The 23705-nt window shown below is 43.6% G+C and overlaps 2 protein-coding genes across 12 annotated transcripts in view; both read left to right on the forward strand.

Moving 5' to 3' along the window:
• Map7 (microtubule-associated protein 7) overlaps positions 1-23705 on the forward strand; it is a 132671-nt gene that overhangs the window by 59284 nt on the left and 49682 nt on the right. For 9 of the 11 annotated variants that reach the window (NM_001198635.1, NM_008635.2, XM_006512582.3 and 6 more), the window contains exon 2: positions 22581-22679. In NM_001198635.1, the coding sequence (NP_001185564.1) occupies positions 22581-22679 (99 nt within the window). Of the gene's footprint in view, positions 1-21551; positions 21696-22580; positions 22680-23705 lie in introns of those variants that run through there. The other 2 variants (XM_006512583.3, XM_006512579.3) reach the window with 2 other exon arrangements.
• Rpl32l (ribosomal protein L32-like) lies at positions 236-827 on the forward strand. Its single transcript, NM_001101561.2, has one exon. It carries the CDS (start codon positions 287-289, stop codon positions 686-688), a length of 402 nt encoding a protein of 133 aa, NP_001095031.2. The 5' UTR covers positions 236-286; the 3' UTR covers positions 689-827.

Genomic DNA, 23705 nt, shown 5'->3' on the forward strand with positions numbered 1-23705 from the left:
GTGCGTGTGTATAAATAAATTCCATAATACAAATAATTAGGTTTGTTGATTTATATCTTACTTCAAAAGATCCACAGGGATTCATAAAATCAGGATTCTTAATGAGAAATTGCTTTTCTTCAGTCCTATTCAGTTTTAAAGGGTGATTCCACAAACCATTTCTGCACTGTAACCTGTTAGGTTATGCAAGAAGGTTTTTAATGTCTTCAAAAACATAATAAAATAAAATGACCAGCTTCTTCCTTGGTGCTGCCTACGAGGTGGCTGCCATCTGTTTTGCGGCATCATGGCTGCCCTCCGGCCTCTGGTGAAGCCCAAGATCGTCAAAAAGAGGACCAAGAAGTTCATCAGACACCAGTCAGACCGATATGTGAAAATTAAGCGAAACTGGCGGAAACCCAGAGGCATCGACCACAGGGTGCGGAGAAGGGGCCAGATCCTGATGCCCAACATCGGTTACGGGAGCAACAAGAAAACCAAGCACACGCTGCCCAGCAGCTTCCGCAAGTTCCTGGTCCACAATGTCAAGGAGCTAGAGGTGCTGCTGATGTGCAACAGATCTTACTGTGCTGAGATTGCTCACAAGGTGACCTCTAAGAACCGAAAAGCCATTGTAGAAAGAGCAGCACAGCTGGCCATCAGAGTCACCAATCCCAACGCCAGGCTACGCAGCGAAGAAAATGAATAGACGGCTTATGTGCATGTTTTATGTTTGAGTAAAATCACAAAACCTGAAAAAAAAAATAAAATAAAATGACCAAAGAGCAAGTAATATGACAAATAGCCAAAAAGGTGAAAGTTAATATTTAATCTTTCTGCTTACTTGATTTTATCTAACATTAACAATGAAGGGTTTCATGATTTTCTGTAACAGCCCATATAAGGTTAAAGATTAACATTTTTATGTAGCATCTTAAGATGTTTTAAGGCTAGGGTCTAGCACATGTTTCTCATGTAGGAAGCCCTGGCTTTGATTCCTGAAACCAATAAGAAGGCTTCTTGCTTTGAGTCGTTTGGTTTTGTAGTTTTTTTCTGATAATCAAAATTCCCAACTTAAGCTGGAAACAATATGCTCAGGAGATCAGGGTCATCCATAGCAACATTCAACGCCAGCCTAGGTTACGTGAAACCTTGCTACCCAAACCCAAGGAAAAGTGTGATGTCAGTCAGAGTCATTAGAAAAAGCCTAGCAAATACTCCATCCAGAGACGTTAGCTACATTTCAATGAAATGACGTCACTGAGAACTAAAAAGTGTTTATGTACTTGCAGTTTTCTATGTGTGGGAGTTCTTCCTTAACAAGTGTGGAGCTAGGAGTCTTGAGAATTCTTCATAGATTCATAAAGAGATATATTAAGTATGTTTAGAGGTATACGATGGTTATTAATGGCTGGACAGTGGTGGCCCATGCCTTTAATCCCAGCACTTGGGAGGCAGAGCCAGGCAGATCTCTGAGTTTGATGCCAGCCTGATCTACAAAGTGAGTTCCAGGAGAGCCAGGGCTACACAGTGAAGTCCTGTCTTGGGTTGGTGTGGGGGTCAGATGAGTGTTAATGACCAGATGGGGCCCGTGTCCTTGAGCAGTTCTCAGTCATGTGAACATAGTATTTTGAACTTTTCATATGTATGGATATTGCTTTTCTGTCTACAGTTTACAACACCTGAGCTGATCCAAGGCCTCTAGGAGAGATCCAAAGCCACACCTTGGGTGTGAAATCAAATATTGTGTTCTAGGATTGTGTTCCTCATTATATTAAATGTGCTTCCGGTTTATAGCAGTTAACCCTTTTAAATTTAAATCCCCAAACAGATCTGGGGTGTGGCAGCTGTCATGATATCTACTCAGCAATTTCATAGCCAATAGCAATAGATGACCTAAATTCTCCCATGAGAGTGGGTGAGGCCAGGTTCGACATGTTACAACCAAGCAGGTTGTAAACTTGCTTCTTCTGGAGAGTAAGGGCAGCACAGAAGGTCTGATCTACCAGGAATTGGACAGTCTTTCCAAATGACAGACAGCGGGCAGTGAGGCAGGTGCTGTGCCTGCAGTCCCAGTGCGAGGCTGTACAGAGCAGCAGGGAGATCATAAGTCTGAGGCCAGGTGTGCTTTTTAGCAAGATCCTGTCCCAAAACCAGAACAAGACTGCCCACAGCCACAAGGGTAGTTTTGCCTTTTGTAGTCTGAGTGAGTTTTAGGTATGAAATGAAGGAACTGAATCTATTAAGATGCAAAGGTGAATTTATTTTTCAGTTGTCTTTTTAAAACAACACTACTTCTCAGATTTATTTTAGGTTATGAAAATATACGAGCCGGGCATGGTGGCGCATACCTTTAATCCCAGCACTCAGGAGGCAGAGGCAGGCGGATTTCTGAGTTCGAGGCCAGCCTGGTCTACAAAGTGAGTTCCAGGACAGCCAGGGCTACACAGAGAAACCCTGTCTCGAAAAACCAAAAAAAAAAAAAAAAAAAAAGTTAGTAATACATAACTCTTTACAGAAACATATAAGAAACATTGCCCACAATCCTGTCACCACAATGCAGAGCCTTCATGTATTCACTTCAGTATCCATGTGCATAACTGTAATTGAGTTACAAGCCACAGTACTGCCTCTGAGTGCTTTAATGTTGCTGGTCATATTTTAATCCATGGAGGGATATTTCCCCATTGGCTATTGTTATTTTGGGGTGTTTGTTTGTTTGTTCTAACAGACCATCAGTGTCAGTAATGCAGTGTGTTAGCTCTCTGCACCGTGTTGAGCAGCAGTAGGTCCCTGCTGATGGATTCACTCTTCCTTCCCTGCCTTGCCCTGGTCCCCAGCAGCAGGCCTTCCCTGCGTCTGTGAGTTTGGTGTGTGCATCAAACTGCATCTTGTCCTGTGACTCAAACACTTCTCGTAGGAGAATCCCTGCCAAGCTTCCTTCTACAGGATTGTTATTGTGTGCATGTGCCTGTGCGTGCGTGCGTGCGTGCGTGCATGCGTGTGTGTGTGTGTGTGTGTGTGTGTGCGTGTGCGTGCGCGCGTGTGTGTGTGTGTGTGTGTGTGTACCATCTTTCCTCTGTCCATTCAGCACTAAATGGATATTTCAGGCGTACCCTTGTGTGTGTGGTGAAAATGTGAGCAAGGGGTGCTCTGAGGTCCTGATTCCCACTTCTCTGAACCATAATTTTGGCTCTAGCATTTGTTGGTTGCTTGGGTTTTGTTGTTGTTAGTTTAGTTTGGTTTGGTTTGGGTTTGTTTTTTTGTCTTTTTCAATTTTTCCCACCAGTAGTAGTAAACGAGGGTTCTAGTTTTTCTCCATCTCTATCAACATTTGTGATGTTTTAATTTAAAAGTCCTGAGTATGAAATGCTATCCCACCATGATTTTAATGCATCTCCACGTTGCTTGGAGGAATTAGTCACTTCATAGATGCGTGACCATTCGTATTTGCAGGGTTATGCATGCGAGGATGCAGCCCATTACAGGTCAGAGTACATCTGAAAGAAGTTACATCTGCACGGAACATACACACAATGTCTTTTTTTTTCATTAACTCCACATAGGGACCAGGCCTCCAACATTTGAACCCTTAGAATGTCTCCACACAGACCAGTTATTTTTGCATTTGTTTGTGTGTTTGAGACAAGGGTTCACACTGTAGCCCAGGCTAGACTACAACTCCCAGTACCACTCCTGCCTGAACCACTATGCCTACCTTGCACCAAATTTCTTATCCCTAATTCTTTGTTTGTTTGTTTGTTTGTTTTTCAAGACAGGGTTTCTCTGTATAGCCCTGGCTGTCCTGGAACTCACTTTGTACACTAGGCTGGCCTCGAACTCAGAAATCCGCCTGCCTCTGCCTCACAAGTGCTGGGATTAAAGGCGTGTGCCACCACGCCCGGATGTAATTTCTTATCCCTAATTCTTATAAATGGTTCTTTGAATGAATAGTAACTAAGAAAAGTTTTTCTAAGTTGTGAAGAGATCATGTGAATAAGGTTGAGTTGTCATGTCTGTATCAGCAGTAGTAATGGGCTTAATTGGTCAAACGAAGGTGGCTTCTGGTAGGTAGAAGATGGCTAAACATTTGTAATTCAGAATTAGAACTAAGTAGACCATTGGGGACCTGCTGATAGAGCCTCCAGCAGTTTTGGAAGAGCCTCAGGTTTCTGTGTGCCTGGTAGACAAAGAACTACCCAGAAGTAAAATATTGAAAAGTAGCAGTTTTGCTCTTTTCCAAAGTTCTAAACTAACAATGAGTAGGACATTTATCTTTGCACATACACAGATAACAAATAAAAGCTCAAAAAAAGAGGGAGTTCCTCGACCTAGAATCCTGCCACTCTAGCAGCTGAGGCAGGAGGATCGAGTTTGAAATCAGTATAAGGAGAGCTTCACAAGATGCTGTCTCAAAAAACAAACCAAAATAGAAATTAGTCTGTTCTGTATTTGTTAATGTAAGAACTACTAATAAACAGACTGAGCACTTGGAAATTATTTCTTCAGCGTTCGTTGCTTTTTTTTTATCAGTTCATATTATTTAACAAACTGTCAAAATATTTTATGCACCCAGTACCTCTAATCCAACGTAAAAAAGAGCAAACTTCCCTCCTAAAATATATTGGGAATACCCATGTCCAATTATATGTAATAATCATAGTTACACATTGTTCTCTTGTCGTTAGCAGGAAGTAGTCTCTTCATTCCAACACATGTTCTAATGGTGAGAAAAGAAAGCCCTTTGCAGGTTATGGAAAGTAGTTCGGTCTCCTAGGACCCCAGTTCTCAGTAAACACCAGCTAAGCTACCATGCTCAGAAGGTGTCCTCTGACCTGCAAGCCCGGGCTTCTAAAGCCGGTCAGCTCCAACAAATTACTTGTAGGGCAAAATCCTAAGCAAAGCATTTAAAAATGCAGAAGCAGCTTGGATTTATTATAAATTAATGACATAGGATGTTCATTAATTATTAACATTGTTGAAATATGCTGAATGTTTTACACAGGTTTTACCGCCAATAGCTGTCATCAGAATGGCTTGAAATTACACCCTGGAGAAAAAGAGAGAGGTTTTTACCTCCGTGCATTTTGAGCTGTTTGTTAGCTTTGCCGTACAGGAAAAGAAAATGAAGTTTTGTTTTCCCTTTCTGAGTTCATGATAACAAAAGACAGATTAAAGAGAAAACACAGCGTTTCTAGCACGTGCAGCCCATGTTCATCGATGATCCTGGTGAGGCACATTAAGCATCCCACTCAACTGCAGGTCAGCGGGGAGGACACAAGCTGGGCTGGCCTGGAGGAGCGTCTCTGGCTCAGAGAAGGGCCACCTAAACACGCAGCTTTCCTCAAGAGGTTGATCTTTGTTAAAAGGAAACGATCCTTTTTCTAGAGCTTTTCCAGGTCCACTGTTAACCAAAATTATCAGTTTAACATAACCACAATGTCAAAAAGGCCAACCTGGGACTGCATATTTTTAATCTCTGGAGTGTCCTAAATGTTGTCATCAGCCACCTTCAAAACACAGGATATTGATTCATAGTATTGGACATCTCCTCTTGTTGAAAGATGAAGCCACTGTTTTGAAACAGTGTGGTGTATATCAATAAAGTCCTCCTTACAGATGACTTAGAAGCTGGCCAAAGGGGCTGCAGTCCCAGCTACTCAGGGGAATCCCTTGAGCCCAGGAGTTTAAGGGCAGCCGTATAGCTTAGGAAGACCCTATCATAGACGGTGGTGATCATTGAAAGGACAACAATATTTAAAATATTCAATTGTTCAGTATTAGTAAATGCTTAGTGTTTGATCAGATAGGTAGAAGTTTTTAATCGTAGAAATTACATTGTTTTAAATATATCCTTATGATATCATAAAGGGGAAATTTCTACCTCGTTTAAGAACTTAAAGATCTCCATGAAATAGATACTGGGTTGTAAGTTGTTTCTAGTTAGCATGTGTTACTGAGAAGGGCAAAGGCCACCATATACTCAGGTTGCTTTGTTGGTCTTCCTCTGCAGAGTTATGCTCTTCTCCTTCCAAGTCCACACTGAGGTGGGAAGCTCCTCCCCACACTCCCCATTAGGAAGGATGAGCATGGCGTCAGAGCCTGTGTCCTGTCATCATGGTGCCCTGTGAGCACACTACAACCTGTGTCTGCCCTCTGCCATGGCCCATACCTCCCATGTTGCATCTAAGCATTCTGCGAGTAGATGGATGTGGGAAGGATTCTTGAAGTCCCCCTTCAGTACATGGAGCCTTTTCAAGGATGATAAAACATTTTTTTTTCTTGGCCACTAACAAAGGCTTGCTTGTTATGTTCTTTCTTCTTTACCTTGGGTCATGTATCTGTCAAGTGTTGCTACGATACCATGTTGTAGGGTGGAAACCCTTCATAAGATTTCACAATCCTTAAATAATTATAGCCTGTTAAGTACCAAGAGTCACTGTAGAGGCATTTATATAATCATGTTGTCTAAAGGGCCTCATTTCAAGCTGGTTCGTGTGCTGTGATTTTCCTGGGACCACAGAGCATTGTTACCTAATTCCCAGAAGCAGTTGCTTCCTTGAGAGGCTCAAATCGCCGCTTGCTCCTGACTTCCCAGGCTTGCTCACTTTTGGGGAGAAAGCAGCATTTTGATGTCACCGTATTTTAGCAGCACAAAGCTCTATGAAATCATTGTTTAAGAAAAACTCTGGACAGCCAAGGAAATGGTTCAGTGGGTTACACACTTGCCACCAAGCCTAATGGCCTGAGTTGATCCCTGGGACCCACATAAAGATGGTAAGAGAAGAACTACCCCACTGAATTATCCTCTGAGCTCCATATGTGTGCTGGGGAACATGTGCCAGCAATCATTAATCCTGCACATATAAACCCACACAATACTGACAAATACAGTTTTTAAATTAAGAAAAAAGAATTTGTAGACTGGACATGCCATCCTAGTTCTGGGGAGACTGAGGAAGGTCACAAGGTTAAGCCAGTCTAAGCTACATAAGGAGAGACCCTGTCTAAAAATAATAATAATAAATGACTCTAAGGACCAGATGTCAGTTTAGTGGTGGATATAGTAGGCATGATCTGCTGGCTCTGACCCTGAATACTGGAAAAAATAATCTAACAAGAATACAAGAATGATTTTTCAAATCTTAGAGAACCAAGTGCTTAGGCATCTTTTTCTTTTCAGAATAATGTCACTCACTCAGCTTGTCTTTGGGGCTTTAAATATTACAGTTTAAGGTCTGCTCATGTTACACAACTAAGTCAGCACTCAGGAGATGTGGCAAAACGATCATAAGTGGTCCAGCTTAGATAGAAGAGCGTGTCCAAAACGCCTGAAAAATAACTATTACAGACCAAGATTCATGTAAGTCTTATGGTGAAAGTCTTACATATTGATATTTCTTGACTCTACTTAGCTAAATTTAAAAATTATGAAATGTCTAGAAAAACTTCCATTTTAAAAAGTACTCATGACATTTTGTGTTCTAAAAATATTTACAGGATTCAGTACAGTGTGTAGTTTATAAACTAGAGGCATTTTTGAACATTAAGAAAACATTAGACCAAAGCTGGAATATAAATGGTATAGGACACCCAGTCCTCTCAGGTCCTGGGTCTCTACGTTGTTCACACTCGCTATAGGGGAAGCCTAGCCACACTCTCAGCTTGCTTTGTGGAATGAACAGCACCAGTGGCTCAGAGTACTGTGTTCAAGTGCTAAAATGAAGTGATTCCTGTGTCCTGGACACATGTTCACCTCAGCCACTTAAGGCAAGAGGCACAAAAACAAGCCTCATGGGAGTGGATTTGGTATCTCAGAGCAGTCATCAACAGAACCCCAGGAAACGACTGCCAGGGAACATCCCCGGTTTCAGACGTGTTGTAGTCTAAGGGCCGTCCGTATCTGGAAGACAGTGCAGAATAGCTCAACAGATGATCTGATGTAAGGTGAGAAGTGCTTGGTCCCCAGGACGTGCTTCCGGGTTAAGGGATAAATGCTATAGAAGGAAACATTCAAACAGAGTCTGCTCAGAGCCACGTGTCTCATGGGGAAATTGAGCTCAAGAGTTCCAGACAAAGGAAGGGAGAGAGATGATGAAGAATTTAACATATGCAGCCTTGGCTTCCTCAAGTGTGAGCATCTCACAGGCTGAAGTGCTGACCAGTGTTCAAAGTAGATTTTACAGAAACAGCTTCATCAGCCAGCACTCTCTCTCTCTCTCTTTTTTTTTTTTCTGATTTTTTCGAGACAGGGTTTCTCTGTATAGCCCTGGCTGTCCTGGAACTCACTTTGTAGACCAGGCTGGCCTCGAACTCAGATATCTGCCTGCCTCTTCCTCCCAAGTGCTGGGACTAAAGGTGTGCGTCACCACCGCCCAGCCAGCAAGCACTCTTAATCTGGTCTAGTACTGAGGTAGATTTTAGAATAAAAGAGAATTCGTCTGTCATGCCTTCTCCATGAGAGAGGTGTTGGAAACTAAGCTTCTGACAGGAAATTCAGAGTAATGCACTGTATAGACTGTGACCAGCTGCTCACGTTGAAATAGTTAACCTGCTTACCCGTAAGCTAAAAGGCCTAACAAGGTGTTAGGCGTAAGTGTGCAGTTTACACATCTCACCTCTGGTGCCACCAGGTATCAGTTTCACTTGTAATCCCGACACTTGGCAGCTAAGGAAGAACAGCTCAAGTGTGAGGCCAGCCTGAGCTCTATAGCATAGCCTTGTCTCAAAAATTAAAAACTAAATAAATGGATACTCTCATAAGTTAAAGCATGAATAAACTTTGAGAATGCTCTGATAAGTGAAATAACCCGTTCATAAAAAGACAGGCTCAGTTCTGTTTAGTTGGCTATGTAGCCTTGTGTTATGGCTTTAAATAGAAGCACCCCCACCCCTACCCCAGGAGCCTGCACCTTCCTGTTCTTTATTCCTCATCTTACAAAGCACCCAGGGTGGTACCTTTAGGCCCTGAGGCCTAGTAGGAAGGTCGTTGGAGGCACGGCCTCGAGAAGGTCACCTTCCCCTAGCTTCCTGGCGCATGATATAAGCAGTCACGTGGTGATAATGTCCACCTGTCAGATGACAGACAGGGTAATAAGATCATCAGTCTTAGATCCCCAACTCCAGAGCCACAAGCCAAAGGGAGCTTCTCTCTTTACAAGTTAATCTCTTTGTGTTGGGTATTTCCTTATAGTGAAAGGACACAGACTAACACGTCTTAGCCTAAAATCATAGGAACATAAGGCAACAAGAGTCATCGCCTGGGGTCTGAGGTAGAAAGAAGTGGAATGTTGTCTCTGGGTATCCAGTGTGTTTTGTAAGATAAAGAGATAAAGAGCATGGGGACATTTGGAAGTTACAAAGGAATAGACAAACCAAATATCACTAGCCTGTGAACTCCGCTTAAAAATGGCTAAGATGGTAAACTGTATTAATGTATATGCTACCACAGTTAAAGTCTTGGGGGGGGGGGGCTAGGAAGATGGCTCGGTGGTTCAGAGTACTGGCTCTTCTCACAGAGAGGCTAGATTCAGTTCCCACCATCCACACAGTGGCTCACGACCATATGTGACTCCAGTTCCAGGGACCCAGTGCTCACTCTTTTCAGCTCCATAGACACCAGGTGTGCACAGGGTGCATGTACAAGCAAGACACTCATGCACATAAAATAAATCTTAAATTATTTTTAAGTTGAAAAGAAACTATGTACCTTTTTATAGATTTTATAGATTGAACTCTACCATTATTTATTTTAAAATAGTTTGGCTTTAAAGGTCCTAATTTGAGAAAGCCACCTAACGTCCGGATGGTTTCAGTGTCTTTTTATCAAACCCCTAGGTTTGATAAAAAGGTTGTAGCTTTGTGCTGTTAGTCATAGCGCACTTAACATCTGGGAACAGAGTCGGTTTGGAGGACAAGTGTGTCTGTTTGTACTCTGAGAAGGTGACACGTTACAAGGGACAGAGCTGCACAGGGACCCTGCTGCAGGCGGTGCACCGCCTCCTCCCTTCAGAGGTCTTCACTGTCTGAAAAATGAACCATGGATGCCGGGCTTCTTAAGAGGCGTGTCTCTCACTCAAAGCAGTAGACGGGGCAGGGGCACAGTGCAAAGGTTTTAGGAAAGCATCAGAAGTTGATTTTGCTTAAAGCTATCTGTGTGAATGCTCCTTTTGACAAGACTTAGCCTGGGCCTTGTGAACCTGAGTAGAGATAATTACATCCATTGCTAGGTGGTGGTAGTGCACACCTTTAATCCCAGCACTAGGGAAGCAGAGGCAGGAGGATCTCTGTGAGTTCTAGGCCAGCCTGGTCTACAGAGCTAGTTCCAGGACAACCAAGGCTAACAGGGAAACCCTGTCCTCAAAAAAGCAATTAATAATAATAATGATAATAATAATAATAATAATAATAATAATAATAATATCACATTCACATCTCTTGCTCACTAAATACCCCCTGAAACTGAGAAGCACTTTTCAAGTGCGGGTGATGAGCTACAGTTGGGAATTGTCTGCATTCTAGCTCATAGTAGTTTCAGAGAGTGCAAAAGAAGTGGTTGAATTGATAGCTACTTTGGTATCATGGCAGTTAATACACAGGACCCTAGATCTTACTATTAAAATAAAAAATTTTAAAAAGCAAATTAATTTTGTAGTGTGAGCATTCTCATATCATGATATCCTTTAAGTATAATTTAAGTATGCTTTTATTGACTTTGTAATTCTGTTTTAACTCATCATTTCTTAAAATAAGAAATTAAACTAAATTCTGCAATCCAATGGTGCTAAATGCATCAAAATGCTCTGGAAGCCATTTAAAATCCAGGGCTCCTTCCTGGGGACCATACTCTAACAGGGCTAGCCTCGTCGTGCAGGGGCCCTCTGGTGGTTCTCTAGCAGGTCTCAATAGAGCCAGTGCTTTCAACAGACACCTTTGATGACTGAATCTGTAAGAGCTTTGATTTAAAGCTTTGTGTTTGATTCCGAACACGCTGGCAAAAAAAAAAAAACAAAAAAAAACAAAAAAAAACTGGGCAGATTGTTGTTATAATGTAGAACTTTAACCAGTAGAAGAAGGTTTTGGTGTGGTAGAGGGTGGGAGTTCTTGGGATCAAGTTTGCAAAGATATGTATCATCTAAAAACATGGGTTGACACAGCACAACATAGCAGTACAATGACCAAAACCACACAAGTGTCAGGCGTTAAGGAGAGGATTGTGGGAATTGTCTATCTTAGTGTTGCTATGGTTTAACCATGTCAATTTTCTGTCTACTTCTTACCCTGAAATCAAAGTACTGTTTGTTACCACAGCACAGATGCAGAACCATGGGTGGATGAGATGGTTCCGAGACTGTATTGTTACCATCACAAGCACCCAGCCCAACACAGTGCACTCAAATGCGGGCAGGTTTATCTTCACTTAGTTTCAGAGGTTTCCGTCCTCTGTGATCAGTTGGCACCGTTGCTTTTGGTCTTGTGGAGAGATCGTTGCTGCAAAGGAAACTGCTCACCCTAAAGCAGGAAGGGCCATGTGACTGGAAGGGGCAGGATTTAACGTCCCCTTCCCCAGGATGCACCTCCAATGAACTGTACTTAGTAAGGTGAGGCCCGCCCTCTAATGTTCTGTCATCTCCCCATCGTTCTGTGGGCCGGTGAACTAGCCTTTAAACTGTGGCCCTTCAGCTAATCTGAACCATAGGTGACATAGGCAAGGCTTGACAGCTTTAGGAAACACTGCCTTAGCCCTGCCTGCCACTTCTGTGTACTACTGACTCCTTGGACAGAGGTAGAGACCTGGAGAGCAACTAGAAGAGGGGAGTTTTCTCTGAATTTTCTACCTGCCTGGAGGCAGATCCTTCCAAATGGGTTTCTCGTAAAGAAGGGAAGACTAACTGGAAGCTGGTGTCACACCCAGATGCTGTCACGGGCGGGCAGCTTTCTTTCTTTTTCATCTTTCCCCAAATCACTTACCATCCACTAAGTTACCCACGTCCCCCTTCTCCCATACCTTGTGAAGCAAGTGTATAAACTTCTAGTTCTTACTGTTTTAATGAAATTAAGAGGACTTTTCAGATCAGCATTGGTCGTTCCGATGAGCTTCCTTCCTTCGTGGGACAGAATTGTGTTCTTGGCTCTCTTCCCTGACTCAGCACAGTAGTGCTTCCTGGATCTTAACTTTGAAGATATTTTTCTCCTATACTAAAATTGAAAAGCAGCACATATGTACTATATAAAATATATAACTCCCTCCTTAAAGCAAGTAAAAAAAATCAACATTTTAACAAAAGAAAGGGGAAAGGTAATCACCCTTCATTTATGAAGGAGCTTGACTTCTTTTCTTTTTTTAAATCAGGGTGAGTGATTGAAGGCTGTGAACCTGCCCTTTGACTCCCTGTGCCACACAGGACAAACTCCCTCCTGCTCTTGTGCATGATACATATCCCTCCCTGGCAGAGGGTACACTGTTTACAGTCAGCACAGGTACCCTGTACTCCAGAAACTCCTCATTACCCGTCCCTGCTGCCAACAGAGCTTTGCTCCCGTTTCTCCTAGTACTTAACACATTCTGCTTTCATTTGTCTCCTTTGGGAAACTGTAGCCAGTGCCACCAACACTGTGACATACCTGGATTGCTGCCAGCTCGCTCACTGCACATCGTACTGTGTATGTACATGCCTGGTGTACAGCTCTCTCCTCCCAGGTGTCGTGTACTTCTCTGCGTGCTCCCGGGACAGCACAGCTGGCTAGGTAGCAGAGGGCATGAGCTTTGGCCTTCCAGCTCCTAGTCTAGCCAGTCGAGCTGAGCTGCCTAGTGTGACTCGCAGGCCATCCATCCTGTTTACTGAGTGAATGCTGTCGGTTGAGCCACCAGCCTGATACTGCCCTTCAGAGCCACTGCTGAGCACTCCCCACATCTGTGTGAGCTCTGCCTCCCAAGCTTACAGCTTTACCAAGACTCTTTACCAAGACTGCAGGTCTTGTTCAGGTCTGTGATGTGAAGACTGTGAAAGAGCAGAAGGGTCTGCTTAAGTCTACTCAATTATTAACATAATTGTATCTTAAATCTATAATAGAGACTTGTTTTTCACCCTCCTTCCCTCTCTCCCTCTGCTTCCTCCCTTCTTCCTTCATTCCCTTCCTGCACACCCCTGTTCTTAGGAACAAGAAGAAACGTGGTCTCTCACATTCTAGCCCAAACAGGCTTAGAACTCACTATATAGACCAAGCTGCTCTTGAATTCCCAATGAACCTTCATGACAACCAAGTGGGTTTTGTGGGCAGGGGGGTATCGGTGTGACTACCAAAAGACCTGTGTGGCTTCTTACGTATTTCATGCATCATGTCTGCGTTTTAGGGACTGACCTATCAACAGTGCAGTTGAACAGAGTCAGTGGGACTCGTTTTGACTAAACACAAGTCAACAGGGTTCAAGGCTGACAAGCATTCAGACACAGGCTTGAACGGCTACACTCTTAGCCTGAATGTTGGTAGACAGAGTGGCTGAAACATTTACTTCCTGTCTACTCTCAACTTGCTGGGATAATCTTTTCTTCTCTCTCCAGCTTGAGTCTTGCAATTGAGGGAGGGGCAAGGTGGAAAAGGATAAAAAGAAAGAGAACATCCACTCTTAGTGGGGTTTCCATGATTGTAATGGTGCCCTAGCTTCTATCATCTGATCCACAGAAACCTAGACCTCTCTGGCTCTTGGTTAGATGTGACTTCACTGTGTGTCCACCAGTGAACTGGGTGAATACTGTGAGTGATTGAAGCCTTGCGAATGAGGGACGTTGTCAACAGGACAGAGCATCAAAGCTCAAGTCCTATTTCTCTTAGCAGAAAAAGCAAAGCAGCCAGATGTGCAACCACGTAATTATAAACCCAGCCCTTAGGAGGCAGAGGCAGCAAGAACGCTGCAGTCTGGCTTTGCTCAGTAGTGGAGGCCTGTCAGTGTGTCTTCTCTCTGGCCCCGGAACCCTGGGCCTGTTGTCTTCCAGAAAGTCTCAAAAGGATACCCGCTGATACCCAGCACAGTAGGAGGTACATGCAATCCCAGAATGTGGAGGTAGAAATGGGAGTGTTGGCAGCTCAAGGTTATCCAATTACAGAGTTCCATGCAGGTGTCTATAGGAGCCTCAGTGAGCCCCAGAATGTATCCAGCTCAGTACCCAAGGCAATGCTCTTGACTGGGGGTTTTGACTCTGGTAGAAAGTGGAAATGCTTAAGTCACAGAATGCACAGTGTAGGCCAGTGGGGTGGAAAGGGGACCAGGAGGCACTTATGCATCAAAACTGAAGATAACCAAATGTTTCTTCTGTTATTTCGGCCTTAACCAGCAATATAAATTCCAGGATAGCCTGGGTTACATAGTAAGACTCTGGTAGCGGGGTTAGGCACTGACTATGAAAGTAAGTGGGTAGGGATTTATGGATCTCAGAAAAGTTGGGAGAAGATGAACACAATCAAAAGCATTGCATGATTTATAGCCTCAACGAATCAATACAAAACACTGTTATATCCTGAAAGAATCAACACAAAACATTATGATATCCGCAGAGAATCAATACAAAACATTTGTATCTTCAAAGAGTCGATACAAAACATTATTTTACAATGTCAGGTGGTATTGGGAAGACGGCAGTGTTGTAAAAGTCAAAGAAAAAGTGGTGGTGTTAAGAATAATGTAGAGCCAAAAAAAAAAAAAAAGAATAGTGTGGAGCCATTTTATGAGGGAATGGAGCTGAAGTGTGGTAAGTGGATGGGTTCTGCGTGCTGTTGCAATAGTCAGTTCAAATCATTACACATTTACAAAGACTGTCAATCTGTCCCGACAACAGTGAGCCCTAATGTGAAGTATAGACGTGTGATGTTGGTGATGCCCCTGTAGGTTTGCGGCAAACGTATCACTTTAGTGTGGGAGCGCAGACTATGGGTAAGGGGTTTCTGCTTAGTCGTTCCGTGAACCTGATGCTGCTGTAAAAAAAAACAAAAAAGATTTAATGTGGCTAATGGGGAGATGCTGAGTCTGAGGGTCTGATTCGAGGGAAGAGCAAGGTGGCAGGTGCAGGATAGGCTGGCCTATAATTTCACAACTTAAGTTCAAAGCTTAGTGACATGAAATGGGGTAAAATATGTCTTTCAGTACATAACTCACTTGGTGACATTTCTGTGAAATTTGGTAAGAATTTCTAGAGTATTTTACTGACTGACTGCAGAAGAGGAACAATTGCTCACAGTGAGCAACAAGTCTCGCTGATTATCTTTCAGCTGATACTCGGGAGTAAAATGATTTTGCTCGGTTTCTTCCAGCTAACGTCTTAGATTCCGTCTACTATTTACTTAGGGTGTTTCGGGAGTAACACACTTCTCACTTTGGTTAAACTTTCACGCTTAAGTGTGGGAGCCTTTTTTGCAGTTACAAAGCATGTCTGTAAACATTGCACTATTTGTGTTACTTCTCCATGAAGTGACTTACTCTCATGCTGAAGTAAAAACAGTCTCTTTCACTTCACTTTAATTAAGCAAAGTCTAATGAAGTTGAACTCTAATTTCTCATTTCCAAGTTATTTAGTTGCTTCTAATTACAGACTGAGCTTAATTGATTAAATCTAATTTTATAACTTTGCCCAGCTGTTGACATTAGCTGGGTAGTAATTACAACCTCTGATTTACCATTTCTCAAGAAAACTGGAAACCATTTGCATTGTTAAGACTTCCTTCACTTTGTGCAGTCTGTACTGTGCTAAGCTTAAAACAGGGTAATGTGTGTAGCCACTAACACTATAACTGCAAACGGTTGCTGGAGACTTAAGTCACCATCAAAGGAGGGACAGCTTGCCTTGTAACCTGGTGTATGCTACAATAGGTAGAAAATACGATTTTCTATTTAGAGGATTGTCCTTTAGTGAAGAAAAGTTTTCCTTTTCTTGTTTATTTTAAGATAAAGTCATTTTTCTGGGAGCTGGGAAAAGACAGCTTAGTGGTTAGTGCTTGTCTTTCAGAGAATCCAGGTTCACTCCCTGGCACTTGTATCAGATGGCTCACCACTGCCAGTTAACATGTTCTAGGGAAGCCAGCACACATCTGGACTCCAGGCACCTACACTCACGTGTTCATAGACACAAACATATACACACACATTTTAAAAAGTAGTCCTTTTTAAAAGTCTTTTTCTGAGTAGTGTGGTAGTGCATGCCTGTGATCCCTGCACTGGGAAGTGCTTGAGAAAAGGCGGCAGGAAGATTCCAAGTTCAAGGTCGTCCTTGCCTTCCTAGCTCAAGGCCAGCCTGCGCTACATGAGACCCTGTCTCAACCAAACAAGCAAACAACTCCCCCGTAAAAGTTTTTTTTTGATTGAATTTAAAGTGTGTAAAGTTTAGTCCTATTGGCTCTGTGTGAGGGGACTGTAAAATGAACCAAGGGGGTGCTTTCAGTAAACCAAACAGCTTAGTGGTTGGCTTCTTAATGTTCCCACAAAATACACTGGTCATACATGTTCTAAGACAAGCTCCCCTTCATGTTCACTACGGTGGCAATTTCCTGGGCTGTTTTAAAACAAATTATCAGAAACAAGTTTGATAATTATTTCAGGAGAGGATAAGATTTACAAATTCTGAGGCTGAAAGGCTTGTCTGTTCTTACCCATGCTGTCAGCTGAAACCGGAATCACCTCGTGATTTCGCCCACACAGACCAAGTGATATTCCCTTGTGTTAGGACAGTGGCTCTGTGAGTCCTTGCTTGGCTGTTTGGTTTTGAGTCTTGTCTGATAAAATACTGAGTTTTAACATTGGCTAATGCCACAATTAGAAAATTCTACATCTGGCTGCAGGTGATACGATTCAGTCAAAATGGGTGTACATGAAAAACTATGTTCAATTGCTTTCAGGCTAGATGTACATGTATAATTTCATGTTGAAATGTGGACCATAACTCGCAGATATGTAACTATGTATGTGCAGATGTCCTGAAATCCCCCAAAACAGCCCAAATCTGAAACCCAGGATTGTTATTTACTGAAAAGAACCTGTGTCTAGTTGTGATGTAGCTCAGCCTTAGCACCTTCAATCCTCTGGCTGGAATTCAGACGAGCCCTTAGTACACACCTTTCATCCCAAACAATGAAGGTAAAATTAGTTTGTAGAAGGAAGCACCGGTTTTTGAAAGTGACATCTAACTGGATGACAAAGTGACAAATCCAAGAAAGATTTGACAGAATAGGGTATCCCCAAGAAAGAGAAAAGGGAAGCTATTTAAGAGAGCACAGAGAGAGAAAAGGAAAGAGAGGGGTGGCAGTTTACTGAGAGCGTTTTACTCAAGTTGAAAAGAGAACTAGCTAGACTCAGGAGAAGACAGAAAAAGCCAGAGGATGAGAAGGAGCCAGAAGAAATATTAGAATCATTGCCAAAGTTAGTTTGAGCCCAAGCAGAACAATTCAGAGGCCAAGTGAGAAGCCAGCTGAGTTGTCTGGTAAGCCCAGAAGGAACCTAGGAAGGGGAGAGTTTTTCAGCAGCAAGTCTCAGAGGCTGAAAACAGTCTAGGCTAGATTAGATTGTACAGAGGCTAGAAGCTTCCAGGACTAGGCCAGGTTAGCAGACAGAGGCAGTAGGCCTCAGAGCTGGCAATTACTGCAGAATAGAAGTTCTATTCACACAGTATTGCATCTGTTGCTTGCTCCCCCGGACCCTGTCACCACGTTAGCCTAGGCTTCGTTTTCCCTGCCAGCTCCAAGGGCAGCCCCTCAACCTGTGTACGGTGCTGTCTCTTGACAGCTAGCCTGTGTGACCTGGTTTAGTAGGGACTGTCTGAACAAGCTGAAGGAGGAAGAAACAGGGGCTGGGAGGAGTAAAGTGTGATTTATCTTCTACTCCTAAATGTGTATTTATCTGGTTCTCACTCCTGTAACCTTTGATTGTTGCTACACAAACTCGGAATGACTGTGGTTCAGAAGTTAAACGAAGGAAGCGTTCGCAGTGGTCAAGGCAGTAGGTGTTATGAAATTGCCTTTTCATATAATGCGAATTTCATAACTAAAATTAGAGGGTTAGTATTTATGACTAAAATGTTAATCCTGCAAGGGTACTGTATAGTTGAATGAATAACTACGAGGAACATTACATGTAAATGAGGATAGCGGTGTCTGGTCGGTTACATTCACTTTTTCAACACATACACTGAAACTGTCAGACAAACATGAAACTGCTCATTTCCACCTATGATAAAAAGTGATGTCATGTGTTCTCAGTTATTGCACCAAAGCTGTATGCCCACAGACACCAACTAAATGATGGACAGGCAGGGATGCCTATACAGAAAGGAACTGGGTTCTAAGCTTTTGCTGCCAGCCAGCCCTGAGCCCATACATAATGCTCTACTGCTATAATCCCAGGAGTAAGGAGACTAATATAGGAGGATTGTGAGTTCAAAGCTAGCCAGTTTCATTCAAGGGTCTCAATTCACCTTGGCTAACAAGCACAAGAAACGTAGGTTCATTCTCCAGGTCATTTGTTAATGTGCTGTAGAATACGAATTCTGACAAATGAGCAGCTCAGTGAGATCAGTTCTATCACACAGCACTCCCTCATATACTCAAATGTCAAAGCACTGGGGACCCCAGCACCTCTGAAGAGAGACCATTGCAAGGACATGGGAAGTTACAGCTGTGTGGACTGTGAAAGGCTCATTCACAGCTTGTCTGGCGATGTGCAGTTTTTAGCAGAGGGCAGCCTTTGTGCTGGCTGCATTCGTACTTTGGCTCTGAGTGCCTCCGAGAGCCTGTCCCAAGGCTGTCCACAAGGCATCTTGCCTGTGTGCTTCCCTTTGGCCTTATTCCAGGATGCTCATTTAGACGCTAATGGAATGAAGCTTTTAAGGGAGCAGGAAGATCACTCAGGGTTTCTTAGGGTTAGCAAAAACTTAGCATCATGGTGTGTGGCTTATTTGAACACAAGGAAAAGGTTCAAGCAAACAGTATTGGAACATCACTTGACTCATTTAAAATGGTTTCTTTTCTACTGACAAACTTAAAGATGGTATACGTAGCCCTAGCTATAAATTTCCTAAGAGTTTAAATTTTTTTAATTTTGAAAAGCTGAAATTAAATTTCTTTTCCTTTCTTTTTGGTTATGTTTTTGGTTTTCCAGACAGGGTTTCTCTGTGTAGCCCAGGCTGGCCTCAAACTCAGAAATCCGCCTGCCTCTGCCTTCCAAGTGCTGAGCGCCACCACTGCCCAGCTGAAGATAAATTTCTGTTTTTATTGTTTTTGTTGCTTGGCGAGGGTTGTTGGCTTTGGTTTGTTTGTTTGTTTGTTTGTTTGTTTGTTTTGGTGGGAGGGCACTGAAACCAAACCCAGGGCCTCACGCATGGCAGGTGAGGCACACTATTCCTGGGCTAACTCTTCATCCCATGTTGTTCTTATTTGGTGAAATTCCCTGTGCTATTAAAATGAAAAATTATAATTTATTTTTCAAATGATTCTAATTGCAGTTTAAGCTTTCCTCTTCTGCTGCATGTGTTGCTTGCTCACCAGGAACACTGCTACCAAGCTGGTCTGTCTAGGTCTTCTCTCCGCACAGCTCTGAGGGAGGGAAAGCCAGTGACTGAGTGGCTTCCTCCCGGCGAGGCTTCCGCTCGGGATTTTGGACTCCTCACAGCTCTGGGCCTCTCTTTGCTTTCTTTGCTTTCTTTACCGCCGGGAACTTGAGACTTGGCCTCAGTTTTTCTGCAGAGGATTCACACAGCAGGCACAGGCCTGCTGGTTCTGAACCCCTCTGACATGGGAGTCCCGGAACACTGCAGAAGGGCTTAGCCTGACAGAAAGGGCCCTGAACAAACTGCTTCTGTGTGACAAGCCTGTGTAGACTGTTCACAGCCATTGTCCCTGTTCATCCTCACAGTACTGCCTGCATCTGAGAGGTACTAGCTGTCTCTCAGCAGATGAGAGAAAGTGAGGGTTTTCCGCCCTAGGAATCTGCCCATTTCCACTCATAATAAAACTTCAGGACAGTAACATAAAAGTAGAGAGTTTATAGGCTTTCATAAACAGCTTAACTTGGTATGTGCTGGAGATAACAGTAAAATTAAAAATTAAATTAATTAAATAAAAATAAATAAATAAAAAGCCCATGCATGCCTTCCCAAGCCCTTGGCACATGTGTTTACATATTGTGAGCCATTTTTGAGAGATTAACTTGCAACCTAACGAAAGAGCCTCTCTGTGACAGTGACAACAAAGGTTCCAATGACACTCCAGTTTGCGTGTTTTGAGGGGCTGCCTCTAGTTATGAGACTGTAGGTCAGCCCTCCTGGGTCTGGGCTTCATCTGCTACACGGCAACACTGACCACATGATTTTGAAGTAAGCACGTGGAACAGTGTTCTGGAGATGTCCTGACATCTGCTGCTGTCCCTGGCCAGTGTGCCAGGGCCTGTCCTGGTTCACCTACGCTCATCCTGACTTAGCCACCTCTACATTGTTCACCGTGGGATGCACTATACAACATGACCCTTTCCCAGCTGCAAAGTGACAACTTGAGGAAAGTTTCCTTAAGTACCAAGTACTGTTAGAAGCCAACAATCGAGGCCATCTCCTGTTTAACTTCTCATTTACTGCCCTGCCCAGTGTACTGAGTCCTCCTCACCACCCGTGCTGAGTGTAGGTGCCAGCTTACCATACTCCAGGCAAGTGCTCTACCACTGAGCCGTCTCGTCGGCCCTCTCTACTGATTCATTTTTCTTTAAGAGATACTTGTTTTGACTCATGATTCAGAGTTCCTGAATCTTTACAAACTCTTCCAGGAAAGTCGGTAGAAACAACCCAGTATACAAAGCGCCAGCCAGACATCAGCCTGTTACTTAAAGCAAAGAGGTTGCGTGATCCTCGCTAGCAAATTCCTGGTGTGGTTGAAATATAGTCACAAAATATAAGTATTTGAGGGCGAACGTTGGGTCTCTGCAGTCCCCTTGTACATACTGCTTGCCCCAGTGTCGTGGTGCACACCTATGGTGTCAGAACTTGGGAGACTAAGGCAGGGGCTATGCTATGAGTAAGAAGTCAGCCTGGCTTGTACTGTGAGCACAGGCCAGCCAAAACTAGATACTAAGACCTTGTCTTGGAGATCAAGAAGGAAAATAGGGACGGAGGGAGGGAGGAAATACATCTTAGAAAGCTGTTTTAAAGTTAGTCTTCATAGACAGGCATGGTGGTGCACGCCTTTAATCCCAGCACTCGGGAGGCAGAGGCAGGAGGATTTCTGAGTTTGAGGCCAGCCTGGTCTACAAAGTGAGTTCCAGGACAGCCAGGGCTACACAGAGAAATCCTGTCTCGAAAAAAAACAAAAAAACAAAAAAAAAATAGTCTTCATGGCATGATTGTCATCACACCCCGTGACCAAATGGAACCCTCTTCTCTAAATATTAATATTAAGAATAATAATATCCTGTCCTGCTACCTAAGAAAAGGAAGTGATCTTAAGATTCCCGAGGGTAAGGACTATCGGTTAAGCAAGATGGGTTAGGGTGGACAGTACCATTTATAAGTAGCCCAGGAGGACTCTGATGTCACAATTGAGCAGAGACCCCAGCTGCCATCTGTAACAAGAGCCTTTGGGTACGTGCTCAGTGTCTGGGATGGACTCTGGAGGAAGTTGGTTCTCCTGGAACAAAGATGAATGGGAAGTGGAACCCCATGAAGACCTAAACTCACTCTCCTGTCTAGAATACGGTAGAGACCTTGGATTTTACTCTGGGCGTGATGGGAGCTGTTGCTACAGAGTTTTGAGCAGGGGGTTGGTCTGAAGTGTTGTCATGAGATCATGGATGTGTGAACAGAGTGAAGGAGACCTGGAGGTCAAAGGCACTTGGAGGAGAGATGGCCAGAGGTGGTGCTCTTGGTGCTTTTTAAGGCAGAACAGAGAGACTAATGAGTTAGATGCAGGGAGTAAAAAGAGAAGCCAGTGATGACTTTGTACGCCTGGACTTGTTTATCTGGATAAACAGATAATTTCCTGCATCTGGTATTCTCTGCTGCACTGAGGGCGTGGCTAACTAGCCCGCCTGCCCAGCAGGCGTGAGCAGTGCCCAGTGCCCAGCGCCCAGTGCTGAACTATGAAGCCTGCTGCCTGGCCAGAGCCTTCCCCCTTGCTTCTTTTATCCCAGTTCCCTCTTGGTGATCAACTGGTTCCATTTGTGGAATCCTTAAAATTCCTAATGTTTGAACCTTCTAAGAGCTGGGCTCAAGGGCTGTTTTCTAAAATCTCAGTTCTCAGGAGCGCAGGCAGGAGAATTTTCTGAGTTTACAGGCAGCCTGAGCTACATAGTAAGCACCAGGGTAGCCCAGTACCTACTATACAGAACAACAAAAAGACTTAGTTTTCTGTGAACTCTGACAGAAAGAGGAGAGCCCTCTACTAGGCCCTGAAGCAAGTCACTAATGCAGGACCAGTCACTCTGCTGAACAGCGCCCTCCTCGAACTTGGAAGTCATAACTACTACTACTTTGTAGTTTTGACTGTAGCTTCCTACCTGGTCACAGTAAACGTTGAACCTCTGAGTGCTTGGGGATACATTTTAAGGAACTAATGAATTGTCTCTTTCTGTCTCTCTGTAGCGTCTGATGGCTATAAAGTACAAGAGAAGAGAACTGCCCCCAGCCGCCCCACTTCTACAGTTTCAGGACAAACTAGCAACCACTCAGGAAACAAACCAGGTACGATATCGACAGTTACATTCAGAAGTGGGAGGTCATTTAAAAGCTGCAGCCCCATGCTGATGACTAGAATCTAAAAGTAGAGTTTAGGAGTGCTTGGCTCTGTCCCTGCCACCAAAGCAAAAGCAAAATCTCCCAATGCCCCTCCCTCCCCCACCCCCTCTCTCAGATTTGTATATTTATGTATATGAGTACTCTAATTGCATATATGCCTACATGACAGAAGAGGGCTTCATAACCGACTATACATGGTTGTGAGCCAGCATGTGATTGCTGGGAACTGGACTCGGGTCCTCTGCAAGGGCAGTTACTGTTCTTAAATACTGGGCCATCTCTCCAGCCCCAGCTTCCTCCCCTAAATAGAAATGAAAACACAAACCTTATGGAGTCATTTGATAATCACTGAGACAAGATGTTTGTGCGCCCATTTACTTACATCAAACGAAATGAAAGGCGCTGTGTTTGAAGCCAGGTTATAACAGTTTTTGAGCTTTGCATGCCCAGCATTATTGTATATCTCTTGTGACTTCTGAAAACCCACTCAGATCTTTGAGGTACCCACACAGCAGTAAGTAAGCCTTTGTTCAGTTTCCTGCGATGATCATAACCTACCTACAAGTAGTTTTGTGTAATCCCTGCTTGTGATTGACAAAGACACTGTCTGTAAACATAGTACAGACATCTGGACAGGCAGTGCCACCTTCTTCCCAGCAACCAGCATGGGGCTCGTGGGCGAGCTGAGCATGAAGCACAATGCTGCTGGTGACTCCCAGGCTCTTGGAAACCTGCTTCATCCATTACTGAAGCTGGACAGTGGGGAAGAAGACAGAAGTGCCCAGGTCTCATGTCACAGAGCCTTCCCCATTTTTCTTAGTTTTGTCTTTTTGTCGTGTGGAAAGCATATGTATCAGAGTAGATACATCTGGCTTCCCCTTTAGGAGGAAGACAGCAGTGGATAATGTTGTTTGAGCAATCTCAGCCACATTTTAATGAGCAGGCTGAGAGCTCTCCTCAGCTACCTCTGTC

The sequence above is a fragment of the Mus musculus genome, chromosome 10 (genome assembly GCF_000001635.26).
Source record: "Mus musculus strain C57BL/6J chromosome 10, GRCm38.p6 C57BL/6J".
Taxonomy (NCBI): Eukaryota; Metazoa; Chordata; class Mammalia; order Rodentia; family Muridae; genus Mus; species Mus musculus.

Excerpts from the sequence above, each read along its gene's own strand:
- Rpl32l (NM_001101561.2), top strand. The coding sequence starts at position 287 with ATGGCTGCCCTCCGGCCTCTGGTGAAGCCCAAGATCGTCAAAAAGAGG.